Genomic DNA, 21,788 nt, shown 5'->3' on the forward strand with positions numbered 1-21,788 from the left:
AGTTCCGGTTCAGTCCGGTTCATGTTTTCCTCCAGGATACGTTTCGCCTTCAGACACGTGGAACAGATATTAACATTTATATTATATTTATATTCATGTTAAACATGTTCAACTAAAAGTCACAGCACATTGCCATGTGGCCAACTGCCCCACAGCTGTTCAGAATCAACCAATGAGATAAGGGGATTCTCTCTGTTGAGTCAGGAAGCAGAATCCTGGCATCGGAGAGAGAGAGAGAGCGAGCAAGAGAGTATAATGGATAAATAGAGTGATAGATATATACCATACATCTTAATAAATAGATAGATAGATCGAGATGGATAGAGTGATGGACAGTGGGTGATAGATATATACCATACATCTTAATAAATAGATAGATAGATCGAGATGGATAGAGTGATGGACAGTGGGTGATAGATATATACCAAGCATCTAGATATATAGATAGAGATGGATAGTGATGGACAGTCAGTGATAGATATATATATACCATACATCTAGATAGATAGATATATAGATAGAGATGGATAGAGTGATAGACAGTCAGTGATAGATATATATATACCATACATCTAGATAGATAGATATATAGATAGAGATGGATAGAGTGATAGACAGTCAGTGATAGATATACTGTATATATACCATACATCTAGATAGATAGATATATAGATAGAGATGGATAGAGTGATGGACAGTGAGTGATAGATATATACCAAACATCTAGATAGTTAGATGTTGTCGACACGGTATCAAGCAGAAACCAGGACATAACGCTAATCTGTGAGCATGCGTCGGTGAATATTTATAAAATGACATTTAAGGAACGTATTTTATCCTGTGTGCCGCAGGGCGGTACTAACCACCACCATGCATCATTTAGAGCCAAATACCAAAAGTCGGAGACCATCAGTGAAGTGACGCAGAAGACGGCGTTGGAGCAAACGCTTCAGCCGGTGCCTCGACGCCGGGCGGCGGGGGCGGCGGGGTCTCCACAGAGGAGAGGCGGAGCTCCGGCTGGCTCCGCGGCTGACTGAGTCCCGACACCTCGCCGAGTTCCTGTTGGATTAGTAAACAAAAGGTTGCCTGATTTATGAGGGACGACAGGGGATAGAAGACGCTCTGGACGGGGGGAAACAGCCCGTCCATGAAGATCAGGTTCTAAGCGGTCCGGAGCTTTAAACAGAAATACCTCAGCCTTCATCTGGGGGAGCTCTGTGTGGTTACTGGGGAGAAGGAGAGGAGGACCACCCTCCAGAGGAAGACCCTCTGGCTGATGTGCTTCAGGTCATCTGGTCGTCGGATGGCCTCCCGTATCCCAGAGACTTCATCAGAACCAAACATCGGCCGGTCTCTAAGACGGGCCGTAGCTCTCTGCTGTAGATACAGCAGGACTCCTGTCTGGGGGCCGAGGCCCGGGAACCAAGCAGCTCTACAGTCGGCCCCCCAAAAGGGCCGATTAAAGAGACGTCTGTTTACTGTAGAAGCCTTTATTTTGTAAAAAGTTTGTTGTTTGAATGATAACCCTTTTTTACCACATACTTGAACACCTTGTATTTGTAGAAAACACATTTTGTTCAAACACCTAAAAAAGCTGATTGACACTATAACATTAAATTGCACTGACAAAAAAAATACAACTTCATACCACACGAATGCTGATTCCATGAGAACTGGTACTCGAATTGAAATCAAACACCTTAGTAAACAACGGAATTAAATAAGCGCCCAATGTGAACAAAACAATTACAGTACAAAAACCAAATGCATTTTTTTCTTCCAGCGCCAGTATATCTGATGATTTACATTTCTTCCTCATGATAAAACAACAACAGTAATAATCCAACAATCCATAACAAATGCAACAAATACAATAAATCAGAAATGAACAAATTAAATAAATCACTTTTTTTTGTTTAAAAAATAAACTGGTTTTACTTTTGTGTTTTTCGACCTTAATTGCCAAATTTCATGTAAAGAATCCGGACTTGATGCGTCCCCAGGCCTGCTGTCCTACTGAGGCTCTGAGATCTTCACGCAGACCACAGAACCGTCTGGTGGGAACAGGTCTGCCGGGGCTCTCTGCTCCCTCCTGGCTCCGTCCTCTGAACGGTGATTCACGTCAAAGCGTTATGCTGAACTCGACAAAACGACAGCGCTCACCTGCTGCTGTCACTCCAACGGTGAGGTGGACAGCGAACCGCACACACCCCGGAGAAAGGCCTACATGCCGAGGGGTCTCCCAGAGAGAAGGGTCTCCAGGAGCGAATCTCCTCCCAGAGAGAAGGTTCTCCAGTGAGAACGTTGTCCCAGTGAGAAGGTTCTCCTAGTGAGAAGGTTCTCCAGTGAGAAGGTTCTCCAGTGAGAAGCTCCTCCCAGTGAGAAGGTTCTCCAGTGAGAAGGTTCTCCAGTGAGAAGGTTCTCCAGTGAGAAGGTTCTCCAGTGAGAAGGTTCTCCCAGTGAGAAGTTTCTCCTAGTGAGAAGGTTCTCCAGTGAGAAGGTTCTCCAGTGAGAAGGTTCTCCCAGTGAGAAGGTTCTCCAGTGAGAAGGTTCTCCAGTGAGAAGGTTCTCCAGTGAGAAGGTTCTCCCAGTGAGAAGGTTCTCCTAGTGAGAAGGTTCTCCAGTGAGAAGGTTCTCCAGTGAGAAGGTCCTCCCAGTGAGAAGGTTCTCCAGTGAGAAGGTCCTCTCAGACCGAGCTGTGAGCGAGCGCCCGTCTGGTTCTCATGTAAACTCGGGGCGTCGGTGCCCTGGGGGTACGGAGGTGAATCCAACGCAGGAGGAATAGAAAAATAGGAAAATTAATCCTTCCCAAAACTCAGGTCATGCAAAACAAACCCTTGAACACGGGGCATGGGGAACGGCACAGGGCTGACCCGGGGGCTCTGACCCAGGGCTCTGACCCGGGGCGACCCCCCCCCAGGGACCGGTCTGGTGGCTCTGTGGAGGGCTGCCGACGGAGGCCGCACGGCTGAGTGAGGCCGCTCCCACTTCCTGCTGCGCTCTCAAAACGCCGCGCCGCCGCCAGGGACAGCGTTTGCGCTCGGCGCGTCCGTCCGTCAAGGGGGGGGGAGGTTGGGCCGTGGCCCGCGTCCGTCCGTCCGTCCGTCCGTCCGTCCGTCTCCTAACCTACAAGGCACGAGGTCGCGACCTGTCGGTGAAACCTAAGAATGACGCCGGCGGAGTCGAAACGAGATGGCGGCTCTAGACTAGGGATGGCTCGGGTCCTCGTCTCCGCGACGACAGGCTTAAGGACGAACGGAGGAGCCCTGGGCCGACGTGACACACTAAACACTGAGGCCGGACCGCCCGGAAAAGACGCAGACACGGGCTAACAGTGAGACTCGTGCTGCTATCTTCTAAAGCACTGTTCGCGAGAAGTGCCCCGTCGCCGTTTCACTCCCGACGCGAGTGTCGGTTCTAATCTTTGGTTTGCCGTCACCGTTACCTCAGCCGGTCGGATCCGGCTGTAACGCCGCACAGTGTCGGTTGGGGTGGGATGGGTCCTGCTCTCTGCTACGGTTTGGCCGACTGAGAGGCTCCACAGGAGCGGTACGGGGTCAGGGTGCCCTCGGCGGAGGACGTATCTACAGGGGGGGTGCGTGGCTCTACAGCCCCTCGACCGGGTGACCGGGAGCCTCGTCTCCTACTCGCCCCCCCGAGCTCCGGGAGTCCCCCGTGGTCCTGCGTGAGAATGTCCACTGGCTCACGTGTCGCTCACTCCGCTCTGGGTTTTTTTGTTACGATTAAAACAAACGATTATCATCTGAGCAAACGCACAGCGACAGAGAAATCCACCGGAAAGCAAAATCTATTTTAAATTTTGGAAAAAAAAACACGTCTAAAAACGAGTTAGAAAGAGCGAAACCGATCCGTCTGTTAGCTCGTGAGGTCTCGCTGTCGCCGTGTATCGGACACGCCAACCCCCTGGGGACGACGACTCCGGGACACGCCCCCCGGAGACGGTGGACAAGGTCCTCAGTGCAGCTTCAGACGCACGCCGCTACGTCACAGCTTTGTACGGACAGACGGACAGACGTGTCATGACAGACGCACGCCTCCACAGAGCCAGCCGACGCCCCCCCCCCCCCCCCCCCAACCCCCGGGACAGCCCTCCATCGGGACAGACCCCCTGCTGTCACAACATGCCGCGCATCTCTCCTCCTCCCTCCTCCTCCTCCCTCTCCTTCTCTTTTGTTCTCCTTGTTTTGAGGTTTCGTTTGCAGAAGTTTGCCGATGCTAGAGAAGCCGTCCATGCCGTTAGCAGTGAGGCCAGCTGGTGTCACCAACTGCCATGTTTTTGTCATGCATTAAGAACTATTTAGTAAAAGATATCATATTTACAGTACAATTCACATGTAATTACACATATACACTAGAGGCAAGAAAATTCACATTGAAATCAGTTCAACAGTTTTTTTTCTCCTCCTCTATACTCTTACGTCTTGAACATAAGTCTCGAAAGAAACATAGTTGTACTCTTAGATAAGAAACGAAAGCATAAAAACAGATATTCTCACAGCTTTGGGGGTGAAGGGGGGGGGGGGGGGGGGTTCCAGGTCCAAAAAGCAGGTCAACGTGTTTGGTGTGAGGATGACTTGTGGAATCACTGCAGGCGTGCAGTGGCGCGTCTGGTGTGAACGCGTTCAGTCAGACCGAGCAGCGATCCAGAACCTGGGGATGTAAACACACACCGAGCGGACGGGGGGGCATCATGGGCTCAAAGTAAAAGGAAAAAACAACCAAAGTGTCGGTGTATGGGCATCACAGTTCCTGTGTGTGGGTGAGTGAAGTGATGGACAGCAGAACAGACCCTGGTGCCAATAGTGTTTAGTAGTCAATAGTCAACAGTCAAACTCTCTTCACAGTTTGACTGTTTGGCCCCAGGTCTAAGATGGGTTGCTCAGAACATGTACAAATATACTTTCTTTTATTAATACATCATGAATTCTAAAGTTTCTTTGTGGAGGTGGAGGGGGGTCCTGGTTGTGTTAAGGACACCTGATTCAGCGATGATAAATCACTCTCCGCACCACAGGCTATCCTCTGGTAACTATTAATCTGGGGGAACTGAATCAACAGCCATTCTTCACTTGATTGCAGAATGCAGGAGTGGTGGAGGGAGCTGGAGGTGGAGATGACAGTGAGATACGTAATGAACCCTTCCTTACTGGGCATCTGCCTCCTACAGCCGGGCGCACCTTGTGTCGCCTTGTGGTCGCGTCCCACACAAGGCTGGACGGGACACGGGGGGGGGGGGGGGGTCCTGAACGACAGCCTGGACGTCCCACCACCAGCACTGGATGTACCTCAACATCGACGTCACACATAAGAACGTGGAGTAACGGAGGCTGCTGCCAGCGCCGACAACCACAGATCACCTCTGAGGAACGCCTTATGGAGGATAAACCTACATAATAACATAACATGATATGTCAACGACCAGCGTGTCCCTCTCTGGCCCGGCCCGGTTTGTACGAGGCGGGGGGGGGGGCGCGTTATGTGGCTCTGTGAGGGGTTCCCTGTTGCCTCAGATTTAGTGCAAATTCAATGGAGTCTTTACTCGGCCTCTACTCAGTCTCTACTCACAGCTCACAGAGGGACACTCTCGGCTCAGATGATCGTTTTTGTTTATTTCTTTTTTTAAGAGTAGTTTTAGCTACAGAACTGTACTGAAGGTATGTCAATCAACTTCCTCTCTCTCTCTCTCCCATCTCTCTGACTCCTTCCTCTCTCTCTCCTCCTCCTCTCTCCTTTCTATCTCTCGGTCTATCTCTCCTCTCTTCTCTCTCCTCTCTTCTTTCTGTCAGAACTCATTAGTCATTTCAGTCGGACAAAGACCTTAATTACTATGTAACAGTGATCAAATCTTCAGGCATGTGGTTAACGTGTGCTTAGCGTGTGGTCAGCGTGTGTGTGTAGTATGAAGACGTGTTCCTTCTCTCGGATCATTCTAGACCACATCCCCCCCCCAAAGACGGCGGGGGGGGATCCGACGTACAGAACCCTCTGAGCTCGGAGAGGCCAGCGTGGTCAGCGAGTACGTCCATCAACACGTCCGAGACAATGAGTCTCATCCATTCTTTACCTAACCCTACTCTAACTATCCACACACACACACACACACACACACACACACACACACACACACACACACACACACACACACACACACACACACACACACACACACACACACACACACACACACACACACCGTGCCCAACAGGGTGCACGTGTTTCGGCTAAGCCTTTCGTGGTATGGCGTTCTGATAAATCTCTCAGTCTCCGGTGGGTCTCTGCTACTGTGTGGATGCACAACGGCTCTCGGTCTCTGGCGCTCAACTCGGCTTTCCAGCGTTTTCTTTGTGTTGTGGTGCAAAATGAGGTCACTAAAAATGTCTCTGTTCTTAAATCTATAGGTCTTCACAAGCCTCTGCGGTCTCGGGTGAGTTGAAATAAAAAGAGAAACAGGAGAAGAGTAAACGTACTGGAGGGGAGAGAGGCAGAGTCTCACTGTAACGTGTCTCACTGTAATGTGTCTCACTGTAACGTGTCTCACTGTAACGTGTCTCACTGTAACGTGGCTCACTGTAATGTGTCTCACTGTAATGTGTCTCACTGTAATGTGTCTCACTGTATTGTGGCTCACTGTAATGTGTCTCACTGTAATGTGTCTCACTGTATTGTGTCTCACTGTATTGTGTCTCACTGTATTGTGGCTCACTGTAATGTGTCTCACTGTAATGTGTCTCACTGTATTGTGGCTCACTGTAATGTGTCTCACTGTAACGCGTCTCACTGTAACGTGTCTCACTGTAATTATTTTTCTCACTGTAATACTGTTTGTCACTGTATTAATGTAACACTGTAGTAATGTAACACTGTAATGGATCTCACTGTAATAATGGTTCACTGTAATAATGTAAGTCACTCTTGTAATAATGTAAGTCACTGTAATAATGTAAGTCACTCTTGTAATAATGTAAGTCACTGTAATAATGTTTCTCACTGTAATAATGTAAGTCACTGTAATAATGTTTCTCACTGTAATAATGTAAGTCACTGTAATAATGGTTCACTGTAATAATGTAAGTCACTGTAATAATGGTTCACTGTAATAATGTAAGTCACTGTAATAATGGTTCACTGTAATAATGTAAGTCACTCTTGTAATAATGTAAGTCACTAATGTATGTCACTGTAGTAATGTAAGTCACTGTTATAACAGCGTATGGTCTGAACCCTGGAGGAGGGACAGATGTTCCTAGTGTTCCTCATCTGGCCCGGGTCAGGTCCAGATGTTCCTAGTGTTCCTCATCTGGCCCGGGTCAGGTCCAGATGTTCCTAGTGTTCCTCATCTGGCCTGGGTCAGGTCCAGATGTTCCTAGTGTTCCTCATCTGGCCCGGGTCAGGCCCCCCCCCCCCCCCGTCTGCCTCCCCGACCGAACACACGCTGCAGCTGCTCTCAAACATCTTCAGCTTCAACACGCCGTCCGCACGGCGCGTAACGCCGCACGGAGACGGGACCGGCGACGCCAAAACAAACCGCTTTAAGGAGCGCAGCCGGCCAGCGGAGCAGGATGCGTTACACATGTGTACACACACACGATGTGTAACACACACACCACTATGTATAACACACACCACCATGTTTAACACACACCACCATGTGTATGTGATTCCTGCCCGGTAACAGCCCTGACTGCCTGGAGGAGTTCAGCCTTGAGGAGGCGGATCCGTTTATGATTGAACGCGACCAATGGAAACGTGCCGGGATAAAAACGGAAAAGTAATAATCGTATACTGCACGAGTTAGAGGCTTTTTGGTAAATATTTTAAATCCTGGATATCCATCATGACTGCATACTTTTAGTTCATGTAATACTAATATGAGTCTAAATCACTACGGCGCTCGAACCGTGAATCCTTTGTGCGGATGTGTGTGGTAAATAGTTTTGTGTGGATGTGTGTAGTAAATAGTTTGGGTCTCTTCTCCTCGACCTCATTACAGCGGCCCGCGCCCGCTCGACCGCAACGCTGCCCTCGGAAACGCCTCGCACGCCTCGGAACACGCTGACGCTCACATTCAACGCATTCCATCTTTCACCGTGGAGGAAAAAAAATGAACAAACGGAAAGTATGCCTCTCACCAGAGCTCCAACACAGAACAGGATGTGATATCAGAGAGTAGGATGTGATGTCATGTGTGTCTAGAGAGCGAGTGACGCGGTCGCCATAAACTAAATATAAACGCGTACGGGTCAACTGTTGAAAACAGGGTCATGAGACTAAGACTTCAAAATGTACAAAATATCCATGTTCCCTCCTTTTCTATTTTCTCCTCAAACAATCCAAAGGAGCGCTGCAGTCCGTCCACGCATAATGCCCTAACGCTAAAACAAACCCCGGGTATCACAGTATCTCTCAGAACACTAAATCATATCTACAATGAGCAGCGTCTCATCTCGCTTTTTTTTTTTTTTCTAACCGCAATGGAAAATATCCACACACACACACACGCACACGCACACACACACACGCACACACGCACGCCTCCTCGACGACCTCCTCAAACCAAATCTAAAATGTGCGAACAGACGTAACGGACAGAAATTTGACACGAATTCAGGGGCTCGAAGAAAAAAAAGAAAAACTTTTTTTTTTTTTCCCTAACACAGACCGTCGACGTCCGACAAAGAGAGCGACATCACTTCCTCTAAATGAGGCATAACCAGCCAATCCCGTGCATGATGTCCATGGGTGATGCATGTCTGTAGGTGTGTGTGTGTGTGTGCATGCCGGTGTGTGTGTGTGTGTGTGTGTGTGTGTGTGTGCATGTCGCGCTGGCGTCGCGGAGCCGACCAGCGCTGGCCGCTGATCAGCCGCCGGTTCCATGACAACAGGAGAGGATCAATAAAAAGCCGCCCGGCGTCCGAGACTCCTCCTCCCTCGCCCCGCAGAGTTTCACTTCCTGTTGTTTTGTTTGTTTGTTGTTTTTTTTAGCAAAAATATCATGCAGTCTTAAGCTCCGAACGGCCGCGCCGGCGGTCCGACGACGCCCACGCCGCCGCCGCCGACGACGCGGCCGTTTCGCCGGAGCGGGAAAAAAAAAACGGGAAAACAGAAGGACAAAAAAAAAAAACTCCCAAGTGTTGAAACTCTTCCGGCGCGATTCTCCAGAAACATTCACGTCATCCGATGAACACTTTGTACAGCAGAAAGGTCCTTCGAATTCACATGTGTGTATATATAAATATAATATATAGAAATATGCATATACATATGTTCAACTCGTATATGTGTATACATATTCAGCAGGTGGTGGGGGGTGGGGGGGGTGGGGGGGGGGGGGGGGGGGTCGGGGGGGGGAAACTGTATCAAAGCCAAATCAACGAGCTCTCAAAATATGGCCCATTATTCCTATGGGGGTGCGCCTCAGTTCACGTAGTACAACCAGTAGATGAGGTTGAAGAAGCCGAAGGTGATGGGGAAGATGACGCGCGACCACTTGTCGATGGTGCTGACGTCCGCCAGGTTGGGGATCTTCAGCTTGAGCTTGGACGAGCGCCGCCGCAGCCGGCAGTTGGCCCGGCTGCGCATGGCGCCGCGGTCCAGCGAGTGGTGGCCGAAGCCGTCGCGTTGCGTCATGGGCTTCCTGAACTGGACGCTGGAGCTGTCGAAGGACATGACCGAGTTGAGCGAGTCGCTGACGCTGCCGCCGCCGCCGCCGCCGCCGCCGCCGTCCGACGGCATCACCTCGTTGTTCATCTCCAGGGTGGTGAGCAGGATGTTACCGTAGGCGTCCACCTGGGGGCGAGAGGGGGAGAGGGGAGAGGGGATAGGAGAGGAGAGGGATACGGAGGGGAGAGGGAGAGGGGAGGGGAGGGAGAGAGGGGGGAGACAGAGGGGGAGGAGAGGGATAGGGAGGGGGGGGGGGGAGAGGGGGGAGAGAGGAGAGGGGGGGAGAGAGAGAGAGGGGAGGAGAGGAGAGGGATGGGGGAGAGGGGAGGAGAGGAGAGGGGGAGAGGGAGAGGGAGGGGGGAATAGAGGGGGGGAGAGAGGGAGGAGAGAGGAGAGAGGGTAGAGGGAGAGAGAGAGGAGGAGTAGAGAAGGGAGAGAAGGAGACCAGATAGAGATAGAGAGAAAGAGAGAGAGAGAGAGAGAAAGAGAGTCAAAGTGAGTCAGGTGTGGCCTGTAAACCCCCCTAGCCCTCCTCCCCACCCCCTAAGTCCCCAGATGAGGTCTGTATCTACCAAGTTAACTACACAGGCCATGCATCCCCCCCCCCCCCCCCTCCAACAAGCCTCTCCCGCTAGCTCCTAGCTAAAGCAGCATGCAGGGATGACATGGAGGTCCTGTCCATCATGCGTTAGAGACACACATAGCCGTTATCTACGTTCACATGTTAGCGGTTCACAAGTGATTCATTAAAGAACCGCACCGGTCTGAGTGATGAAACCATGGCAACCGTCTCCTGGCTTCATGAAGCATCTGCTACCCGCAGCATTTGTCAAAATGGCTTTGTTGTGGCGAGCAGCATTCAGCAGAGTTCACCCTCGCAACAAACGTTCACAACAGCATTCAGCAGAGTTCACCCTCGCAACAAACGTTCACAACAGCATTCAGCAGAGTTCACCCTCACAACGAACGTTCACAACAGCATTCAGCACGAGTTCACCCTCGCAACGAACGTTCACAACAGCATTCAGCAGAGTTCACCCTCGCAACGAACGTTCACAACAGCATTCAGCCCTTCCTCTTTTAGGGGCCGTAGGTCGACACAGACTTTGTGAACGTTTGTGAACATCATACCGGTGGATCACCACACAAGTTCTCGGCCCAATGATGAGTTTCCACGGAGACTAAACGGAGGCTGCTGTTGTCTACATTTGTGTGAGAGAAACTCATCGATGCTCTTCGGCAGAATCGGTACCAAAAAGCAACTTTAACAATTTCTATCGGTTGCGGATGTTTCAGTGATTCCAGGAGAGACAGACGGTTTGATCAGCCAGACCGGCGGGTCCTTTAAAGTCTGGACTAGGTGAAATAGCCCTCATCTGGAGGGGTCTGCGAACAGTGTCCTACAGCTGTGATATGATTTCTAAATCATGTACCCCGACTTTTCTTTGCTCCTCGAGATAGAGATTTCTCCGCTGTGTAAATGACCTGAAGGTGTTGGTTTGATACGGCGCGGAAATGGAGTCCTTGCAATGTGAAAGAAAAGATGAAGAGAACATTAAAACACCTATAAAGAACTGACACAGTAAAGCATGTTTTCGATAAAAAGTAACAAAATGCATCACAAGTCATTTAAAAACAGGTACAACTCTGGAGAAGCATTAGTTGTCTTAAAGAAACAGTTCCAGTCAACACAAGGGGCTTCATTCAGGGTTCCTTAAGAGGCCGGGTCAGGACATTCGCTGAAGCTACGATGGCATCATGGAAAGATTTTTATCGGCCAATTTATTTTGAAAAGTTATGCAGAAAAACAAAAACAAAACACGAAAGTAAATAAGTCAAAGGAAAGTTGTTTCATTACTCGTTAAAAGAAAATAATACCAAGCGAAGCAAAGGTGAGTATCCAGAAGGAGGGAGAGAGGAGGGAGGAGGGAGAGAGGGAGGAGGGAGAGAGGGAGGGAGGGAGAAGAGAGGGAGGGAGGAGGAGGGAGAGAGAGGAGGGAGGAGGGAGAGAGGGAGGGAGGAGGGAGAGAGAGAGGAGGGAGAGAGGGAGGGAGGAGGGAGAGAGGAGGGAGAGAGGGAGGGAGGAGGAGGGAGAGAGAGAGGAGGGAGGAGGGAGAGAGGGAGGGAGGAGGGAGGAGGGAGAGAGGGAGGGAGGAGGGAGAGAGAGGAGGGAGGAGGGAGAGAGAGAGGAGGGAGGAGGGAGAGAGGGAGGTAGGGAGGAGGAGGGAGAGAGGGAGGGAGGAGGGAGAGAGAGAGGAGGGAGAGAGTGAGGGAGGAGGGAGAGAGAGAGAGGAGGGAGAGAGAGGGAGGGAGAGGGGAGGGAGAAGGGAGAGAGGGAGGGAGGAGGGAGAGAGGAGAGAGGAGGAATGGAGGGAGCAGGGAGGAGGAGGGAGGAGGGGGAGGCAGACCTGTTCTCGTAGTCTCTTCTCCTCGTATCGCGGGCGTTCGTTGTTGACCTTGTTGATTCTCTCGTTGATCTTCTTCTGCTGCTGCGGCCCGCGGCCGAAGAAGACGTAGTTGACGAAGGCGTACTCCAGCAGCGCCAGGAACACGAAGACGAAGCAGCCCATGAGGTAGACGTCAATGGCTTTCACGTACGGGATCTTGGGGAGCGTCTCCCGCAGGTGGGTGTTGATGGTCGTCATGGTGAGCACCGTGGTTACGCCTTCGGAGGAGAACGCCACGCACAAAGACCATCTCAGAACCAGTTCAGGGCGGATCAGAGAGGTTTTGAGTCAAACGCTGGCACTAGAAATGCATTTTTGGTCATTTTCAGTTGTCTTGATTCCTATTTCCCTTCGGAGTAACCGTATTAATTGGAGCTATGGAATTAGCGTTAGCAAGAACATTTAGCAGTGATGAATGTCATCGATTCTGGTTTTCACACATGATACCACAAACAAGTACATTGAATTAAAGAAAACAAGCATCCACCGGGATGCTTGTTCCTTCCAGGAACGGTGGGAGCTCTACGAACGTTTTTGGAGATGGCGTTTCGTGGAACAAGATTCTAATTTGACTTGATTTGTTTTGAACAGAGTAGCCAGAGACAGAAGTTCAGACAAGGCGCTGTTTGTGATTTCAGTTAAAGCAATCATTGTGGCTTTGAGGAGACGCCTTCCAGCTCTGTACCGCAATCATCTTATCAATTTAACAAAAACAATTATCACTTGTTGTCTCCTTTTCTTGCATAAGTCGTATAGTGGCAATGAGTGATAATCTACCACTCTATCTATCAATAAAATATTTGTGAGAGAAAGTTGGTAAAGTTGGAAACAAAGAAAGATACGGGGAGCGAGAAGGAAGGAGGAAGAAAAAGTTGTTCTGATGCAAAAACAACAATAAAACAATACAACATTATATAATATATATATATATATATATATATATATATAAGCAAAACATAAAACCGTAAGTCTAAGATGGTCCCTAACTGAGATTTGTGAAGATCGATTCTCTAAATTGAGAATCAGAAGAATCAATCATTTGACATCCATCTTCCAGTCGCTATCATACAGCCTCATCAGAACTCAGCTGGCGGTGTTGAGGCCGGTCTATCTGGAGGTCCTCCTGTGAGGCCGGTCTATCTGGAGGTCCTCCTGGTCTATCTGGAGGTCCTCATGGTCTATCTGGAGGTCCTCCCGGTCTATCTGGAGGTCCTCCTGGTCTATCTGGAGGTCCCCCTGGTCTAGCTGAGGCCGGTCTATCTGGAGGTCCTCCTGGTCTATCTGGAGGTCCTCCTGGTCTATCTGAAGGTCCTCCTGGTCTATCTGGAGGTCCCCCTGGTCTATCTGGAGGTCCTCCTGGTCTATCTGAGGCCGGTCTTACCCAGAGCCACGCGGGCGGCCGAGGCATCGTAGTTGATCCAGAAGGAGACCCAGGACAGGATGGTGATCAGGATGGAGGGCATGTAGGTCTGCAGGATGAAGTATCCGATGTTCCTCTTGATCCTGAAGCTCAGCGACAGCCGGGGGTAGGATCCTTCAGGAGGAGGAGGAGGAGGAAGAGGAGGACATCGCGTTAACATTGAGTCATTATCCAAAGCGACGTCCTAAGCAGCCTCACTTCCCTCACTTCCCCTTCTATCAGATTTAAAGGAGCTACCAAAACGCTACAGTGCTACCAACCTCAAAAACAACAGAAGGGTAACAGCAGCCATCGCTATCAGAAATACATCCTTACTGAATAGTAGTTCTCGGTTTTTCATCAGCCAATTTCATCCAAAGCAACTTATAATGAATTGTTTTATGTACATTACATTTAGGAGCAGGTAGGGGATAGACAGTAAGCAGGATACAGCAGGTATGGGTTAGACAGTAAGCAGAATACAGCGGGTAGGAGCTAGACAGTAACTACGATAGAGCGGGTACCCAGGATACAGCAGGTAGGTGTTATACAGTAACTACTATACGACAGGTAGGGGTTAGGACATCTTGCTCGTCTTGCTGTGGATAGTGCCAGTCACTTTTGGCGAGGTACTAGGCAGTTAGACCCCACTACCCTATCACAACGCTATTGCTACCCTATTGCTACCCTATCGCCACGCTATCGCTACCCAATCAGTAAGCTATCACTACTGTATCTCTACCCTATCACTATGCTATCACTACGCTTTCACTAAGCTATCACCACGCTATCACTAGGCTATCACTACGCTATCGCTGCCCTATCACTACGCTATCACTAGCCTATCACTACACTATCACTAAGCTATCACTACGCTATCCGGCCCCTCTCCTCAAACAGTGAGTCAATGAAAGAGGAGGAGATGTGGTCTCAGACTCCTACAGTCGGCACTCTGACAATGGGGGCGGCCGTCATTCCTCCATTTGTTCAGATGGAGCACTTCATTTCCCCACAGCGAGGGAGTCCTTTCCAGGGACAGGTTCAATTCCAATTAAACATCGCAGAAAGTCGCAAACACGGCACATTTTTCTGCAACCCCTTATCTGTGCCGGCACCTCGCTGCCCAGAGGACTGTCATAGAGAGCGGACGTTTACCACCACTCAATCTGTCCTCTAAACATCACCAAAAGGGCGTTTAAAATGTGTTTAGTTACGACACGGCACTGGGACGCTACACAGCCCCGGAAGACACCAAACGCAATATCAGCTGCTGCATTGATTTGTAATTTTCTTCTTCTTTGTCATTTCAAGGAGATACAGCAGCACAGGTTTGACAAACCTGTAGAAGCCGCAGTCATTAGAAAGCGGTGGATCTATTCAATGCAAGTAATAATTTAAAGTTAACTCTGCTTTCTGTTTGCCATTGAGTCATGTGGCGGACACCTTCGTCCACAGCGACTCGCAGTGAAGACACGTTGCTACAGGCCAAACAACTAGGGGTTAGGTCATCTTGCTCAAGGTTATGTTGCATACGTTGGAGATCGAACCCAGAACCTTTGGGGTTGGAGGTTCTGGGGAATTCCCCAAATCACTCGATTATCCTGGCCGGTCCGGGGGGGGGGGGGGGGCGGTGGCGGGGGTGAGTAGTGGTGGTGGTGCAGAATAAATCAGGCGGGAATGCTTTAATCTTTCTGTAGCAGATAGTAGCAGGGGTGGCACTCGCGGTGGGAGATCGATTCATTTGTGGACACCCCCTCGGTCCCGACTCTCCTCTCCTATCAAGGGACAGACGGACGTTGGCGGTGAAACCCCGTCGGTCGTACCTGTGGTGAAGCGGACCTCCCTGGACACCAGGCGCAGTGCCACGATGGAGAACTGGGGCAGCTCCAGCTTGTCCACCCCGGTCACGGCGCTGTCCCCGCCCTGCCAGAAGAACACGATGTCGTCCGTGGTGTAGCCGTCTGGCCCGAGGGGGAAGCAGAGAGAGAACCAGAGTCAGTCTAGAATAACCACCGCTGTAGTCATGCATGCCTACCAAAGCGTTAGTTGTGCGATTCGACCATCTGGCGGAGGACATGTCGTAGCTGTGTCAGACAGACGCTCAGACCAAGAAGTACGGAGTGTGTGGAGGACTTTGTGAGAGGAAAACAGGGGGATTTTGTTGCTAACGCGGCAAAGGAAGACAGATTGTCTGTGCGGCGAGAATAAAGCAAAGTGTTGCATGGCTGTGCGTTCCCACTCTCACCAGGACGCTGGCACCAGATCTGCTCTCCAAACACTGCATTTTCAATTAGTGAGTCAAAAAAACCCCAAACAATAGTCATCCGCTAACTTTACTGGCTGCCAACGCTGGGTGTGGGGGGGGGGGGGATGAGAAGAGGTCAGAGGGCAGAAAGCTGGCAGGGTGTTGCGTGTTAACGTGTTGGTGCCGGGAATTCAGTCGCACGCTGAAGACAGCGCCAGCGCTTAGTTGGGAAGAGGTGACGATGTCCCGACCATGAAATTATAAAAATGACAAAGGACATAGGGCTAAGAATAGCGTGTCGGGGCCTCTGTTTCGCTGCCGGTGAGGTGGTGGGAGACGGGTTTTGTCCAGGCTTTTATCTCCCCAGCGCAGACGGCAGCGGCACACGGCGATGTGTCGTAGTCCTCAGCGTACAGCGGGGTTTCATCAGCATACAAACACAATTAAAGCCCAGGACTAATGATGCTCTGGCTGAGCAGGGGGGCACACTGATAGGTAAAGGGGTGTGTGTGTGTGTGTGTGTGTTTGTGTGAGGGACCTTGCAATAGCTCTCAGGGATATGAAATGAACGGAAACCTGAGGGGAAAGATTGGAGTGAAGTGAGGGGCTGGATAGTGGTGGGAGGACGATCGTAACCTTGACATGAAGTCGCCGCGCTTGACATCAGTAAAACGAATGAGGAGGAGGAGGAGGAGGAGGAGGGCTGGAGGCTGCTGGCTGATAAAAGGGTTCATCGCGGGGAACACGTGGAAGAGGTGAGAGGATTGAGATTTTTCCCATGCTCCTTAGCGACCACAATACATTACAATGACTTATGCTGCTCGCTTATGGCAGAGACCACTTTGAAATATCGGAGTTAACTCGATTTTCCCATTATTAAAGGGACAGTTTGCAGGTTTAACACATTTAAGCCGACTGTTAGGGTGGTGAGAAAGAGAGTTTACGTATCACAGTTAAATTTTTCCATATTATCGGTGTAACCGGATTGAAGTGACGTGTGGCGTCCGGTGGTGGAAGGAATATTGATTGAATACAGTTCTTTTTTTTTTTTTTCAATTTAGGAAAAACCACAACAAAAATAATCAGCAAACGATCCCGCTAAGCTGAAGGTATAAACCGTGGGGGGTTGTATCTTAGGTTCCAGAGAAGAGTTTTACAGGACCGTCTGTGGGGCAGCAGAGACGGCCTTTGGAGCAGGTCGTTATTTACGGCCTTCTCTCCAGAGACACGCCCAGCCCTCGCCCGTACGGACGTCACGCCAGAGAAGCAGAGGGCAGGGCGTGAGGTATGACCTCTGCCCGTCATTAAAGAGGCGTGGGGGTCATCAACACGACTCTGAGGCGGTATTAGCAGCAGCAAATCCCCCGTTAACGTACAGTCGACTGTCCAACACGCGTATAAACGGAGAGCTGGCGCCCTGACGCTTCTGTACCTCCGTAACACACGGGAGGTTTGATCTGTCAGCAGGCGCAGGCAGGGGGGATGGGGGTGCGGAGGTGACGTCTCCAGGGACCGGAAGAGGGCCCCTGTTACAGTTGTGTTCTGTTTGTTCATGTTCTATAAAATGCTTTGTGATTAGGGTTGAGATCAGAGTGCACTACACCCTATATTCAAATTTGTCTTGCCCATTTAGTACATGAATTATGCCAGGATATATTCATTTGCCTGTGTACGTTTTATCATTTACCTTAGCCAATAGAATCAGGGGTGCCGTGCGTTGAAACGCCTCAGAACCACCTCGGGTGTTTCTTTAAGACGTTTGCTGCAGAGAAGAACTCCCGCTAACGCTCCCCTTGTTATTATATTTCATATGGTAATGTGCTTGTTCAAACTCTGAACCATAACATGATCAGAGAACGCTGGGCCAGGTACCAGCTCCTCTCTGCTGCCGTCCAAAAAGACCCTGCATATTTAATAGACAGATCCAGATGGTCTGTAATTAAATTGATTCATGAGTACTATTGTAATACTGAAATATGCATTCCCTCAGCAGAAGTAAAACCCATGAGTGCTGTAAAGTCTTTTAATTCGCTGTATCATATATACTGCATATCCACGTAGTCAGCAGCAAGTAGCGACGCCAACACGGGAATCAAACACCATTTATTTTATGACTCTTTTGAACAATTGACGCAACATGATGGATGCGTGGCGTTTTCTCGCAGTGCAAACGGTCTTCATTCAAACCGTGTTACCTCTCCGCTTTTCTGTTGACGAATCACAACGCTTTTCCTTTTAATTATTTGTATGGATTTACATCTGTGTGATCAGAGAGACCCTGAACAAACATCGCGGTGAAGAGTGGTTACACAACGGGGTGAGGGGTCTGTCAGAGCCGCTCTCTGCCTTGTCATGCGGCCGCTGCCTCACAGACCAGCAAAGCATGCTCGCTGGTTTCCATGCCAACGCTTCGTTGGTAACCATGGAGCCAAGTCCTTTTTTTTTTTTTTGTCAAAATAAAAGAAAGAAAAAGTTCCATTTGATGTATTCAGCAGCAGCTGTTTGGGAGCACATTCTAGCGGACTCACCAGCGTTATCGATCGGCCCGATGAATCCAGCGCTGATGGCTTCACTATGATGATGTCGCTCATTAGTGCGCCACAAATTAAACGACTATTTGACCCCCCCTGAAAAAGCCACAAATCATGTTTGACTCTCCGTCCGATTAAATTGAAAGCGTAATCAATACCCATTAGGCCGGGCGTTCGATTCCATCTCCATTTGTCATTGGGCGGCCTCTTGTTAACATGGGTGTGTATGGACACACTTCACACACAGGACTGATGTCCTCAGCCTCACACCAGGGGGCTTTGGACGCTTCAGAAGGGCTTTTTACCTGAACAGGAATTATTACATTGAATTCATTGCACCACTGCATCTTCTACGCACATTTCCTATGTTTTAACCACAGTACAAATGGGGAAAATATTATCTAGATCAAAATGTTAAATTATATCTATTTTATTACGCGCAACATTTGCTGTGTCTGTATATCATTTAGACCTTATATTTAATGTTAAGATGCGTCGGGTTAGGACTCACCCTAACCCTGGACTTAACTGTGTGACAAAAAATAAACTTAAAAACTTATAAACTTTTCTCTACAACCCAAACTACACTTTAACAGCAATAACAGCTTCTTCCTCTGATCCACTCCTACCACTGACCCCGTTCACTGAAGCCTCACAAACTCAGACCGTCTGTCACACGGCGTGAGGGGGGTGAGGAGGACGATGGTGAGGGTGAAGTGGAGGGTGATGAGGAGGGTGATGGGGAGGTGGAGGGTGAGGTGGAGCGTGAGGTGGAGGGTGAGGTGGAGGGTGAGGTGGAGCGCGAGGGTGAGGTGGAGGGTGAGGTGGAGGGTCAGGTGGAGGGTGAGGTAGAGGGTGAGGGTGAGGTGGAGGGTGAGGTGGAGGGTCAGGTGGAGGGTGAGGTGGACACCAGTCCAGGGGCCGGTTTAAGTCCCCTCAGGAGAGGGGAGCCAGGGGCCAGGACCCTCAGGAGCCCGGGCCCTCAGGAGAGAGGGGGGCCAGGGGCGAGGACCCTCAGGAGCCCGGGCCCTCAGGAGAGAGGGGGGCCAGGGGCCAGGACCCTCAGGAGCCCGGGCCCTCAGGAGCAGCGTGGGGCGAGGCCACAATAGATGACTTGTATTGGTTTTTGTTTTGCACTCACAGCTCTCGATCTCCAGCGTGCAGTTCTGCTCGTCCAGGGGGTAGCGGCGCAGGTCCATCATGCAGGCGGCCGTCGTGGTGATCCTACAGCGGGGGAGAGAGCGTCACTGAGCAGGGTGGAGGAGAGAGAGAGAGCGTTACTGAACAGGGTGGAGGAGAGAGAGAGAGCGTTACTGAACAGGGTGGAGGAGAGAGAGAGCGTTACTGAACGGGGTGGAGGAGAGAGAGAGCGTTACTGAACAGGGTGGAGGAGAGAGAGAGAGAGCGTTACTGAACAGGGTGGAGGAGAGAGAGAGAGAGCGTTACTGAACAGGGTGGAGGAGAGAGAGAGCGTTACTGAACGGGGTGGAGGAGAGAGAGAGAGCGTTACTGAACAGGGTGGAGGAGAGAGAGAGAGCATTACTGAACAGGGTGGAGGAGAGAGAGAGAGCGTTACTGAACAGGGTGGAGGAGAGAGAGAGCGTTACTGAACAGTGATGTTGCGTGTATCTTTACAAGTCCTGGGAGTCTATGCATCCTGAGCATGGGTCGCTGCCAGTAGGGAATTGAACCCCTAACCCTGCCAGTGCCAATGCCTTGCTCCACCAGTTTAGCTAGACAGGGAATCAAACTCCTAACCTTGCCAGAGTTAATGCCTTGCACTACCGATTGAGCTAGGCAGGGAAATCAAACTCCTACCCTGAAAGTGCCAATGCCGTGCTGACCAGTAGAGGCAGACCGGACCAGTAATGTTTTAAATGGTGGCTTCATTGACTAGAAGTCTCTGGTTTGGACCGGTTTAGTCTGATTTGGTGTCAACCAGAATCAGAACTAAATCTCGTTCCCCAAACCTTTCCTCTGCACTCTGTGATTGGCTGGTGCCCTGACCGCCACACAGGAAGTGAGTGGTGGCTCACTTCCTTCCTAACCGTCCACACGTGCAGACAGTGATGACGGAACGCAGCGGAGGATTGGAGCGGAACCGGCCCAGAGGACATGTGACACGTTCTAACACATGTTACGTAATGAAGGCATCACGCTGTTGGCCTTTCATAACCTTCCCCATGTGAACCACATACATACGGACACGCTGAATACATTTACATCCAGAGACCGGGGGTTTGATGCCCAGTGGGGGGTTGGGTGTGAGGGATGAGAAGAGAACATATCAAATACTACAATATTCCACTCAGAATACGATGTGAAGGAATGCTTACAGCGGCACAAAACTAGGTGTCATGACAACCCCCCTCTCCCCCATTATCGATTACCAGGTTAAATATACTTTATTATATTCTCATGCGCTCCCCTAGGGCTTGAAACAAGAATGATTTTATTAAGATTAAAAAATATTGCCGAGCAATATGGAAATGTAATTATCTTTTATTCAGATCAATCTCTGTCACACATACACAAGGTTTTCTGAATTGATTTTAGATCCTTGTTCTTTTTTTCCACGCTGCTGACGTACAGGAGTGCGGCGTTATGAATGATGGATGCTCCGCCTCTCTGTGGCCATAAATCCTGTTGCCGGGCAGGAAGGCGGTGGAGGAGCCCAGCCGCGATGCTACCGTGGCGTTTAGCTGAAATATCTTATATACAGATAAATAATTCACCCGAGCGCGGCTCATTGTCACCGTTACGTCTACAGCGTGTTCCTACACGGCCGAGGTGTGGAGCAGCCGTCTCACCGCTGAGTCCCCGGTCTGCCGGGGAATAGACTGCTGCTGAGACCACACACTGAATATTTACACTGGAGCTTCTCTAACTCAACCTGTGATTCCTTCTAGGGGGAAATACCTCCACAGACCACAGCACAGACCACGAGCACAGACCACAGCACAGAGAGATTTAAAAAAAATGTATACGAGCAAAATGAAATCTAATTAAACAAATTAAACAAATGTTTATTCATAAACAAATGAATAAACATTAAAATAAACGTTAAGAACGAAGCAGTGCTAAAAGATTAGCACACATCATTTGGAAGGTTTATCAGCAGGTTTTTACAAGAATATAGAGAGGAGGAGAATATAGAGAGGAGGAGAATATAGCGAGGAGGGGAATATAGCTAGGAAGAGAATATCAGAGAATGTACAAACAATGTAAAGACGGTGCACATAACTACTCTTTCTGTGTAGGTCTGAGCAGACAGACCCTAACCCTAACCCATATATAGAGAGGCCCCTGCATGTGTAATACATGATATGCAGTTATGTTTAAAATATAGAGTCTACACTGAGTTGTGTCCGTGTTGAAAGCTATAGCTTAAGGGACGAGGCAGCCCTATTAAATTAACCACGTCGCTGCTGTGAATGATGCTGTCGTTGAATATAATTGGAAAACAAAATATGTCGTCGTCGTGC

General features: G+C 49.8%; 1 protein-coding gene across 1 annotated transcript in view; it reads right to left on the bottom strand.

Annotated features, from left to right (window-relative positions):
• Nucleotides 1–9,435: 9,435 nt before the first annotated feature.
• gabrb4 (gamma-aminobutyric acid type A receptor subunit beta4) overlaps nucleotides 9,436–21,788 on the bottom strand; it is a gene marked incomplete at both ends in the record, with an annotated part of 40,499 nt that continues 28,146 nt past the window's right edge. The window contains 6 exons of the mRNA XM_084474614.1: nucleotides 9,436–9,807; nucleotides 11,115–11,204; nucleotides 12,090–12,346; nucleotides 13,510–13,662; nucleotides 15,351–15,488; nucleotides 19,445–19,527. Coding sequence (XP_084330740.1) covers nucleotides 9,436–9,807; nucleotides 11,115–11,204; nucleotides 12,090–12,346; nucleotides 13,510–13,662; nucleotides 15,351–15,488; nucleotides 19,445–19,527 — 1,093 coding nt within the window. The remainder of the gene's footprint in view (nucleotides 9,808–11,114; nucleotides 11,205–12,089; nucleotides 12,347–13,509; nucleotides 13,663–15,350; nucleotides 15,489–19,444; nucleotides 19,528–21,788) is intronic.

Source organism: Micromesistius poutassou (assembly GCF_964030765.1).
Source record: "Micromesistius poutassou genome assembly, chromosome: 10".
NCBI classification, from domain to species: Eukaryota; Metazoa; Chordata; class Actinopteri; order Gadiformes; family Gadidae; genus Micromesistius; species Micromesistius poutassou.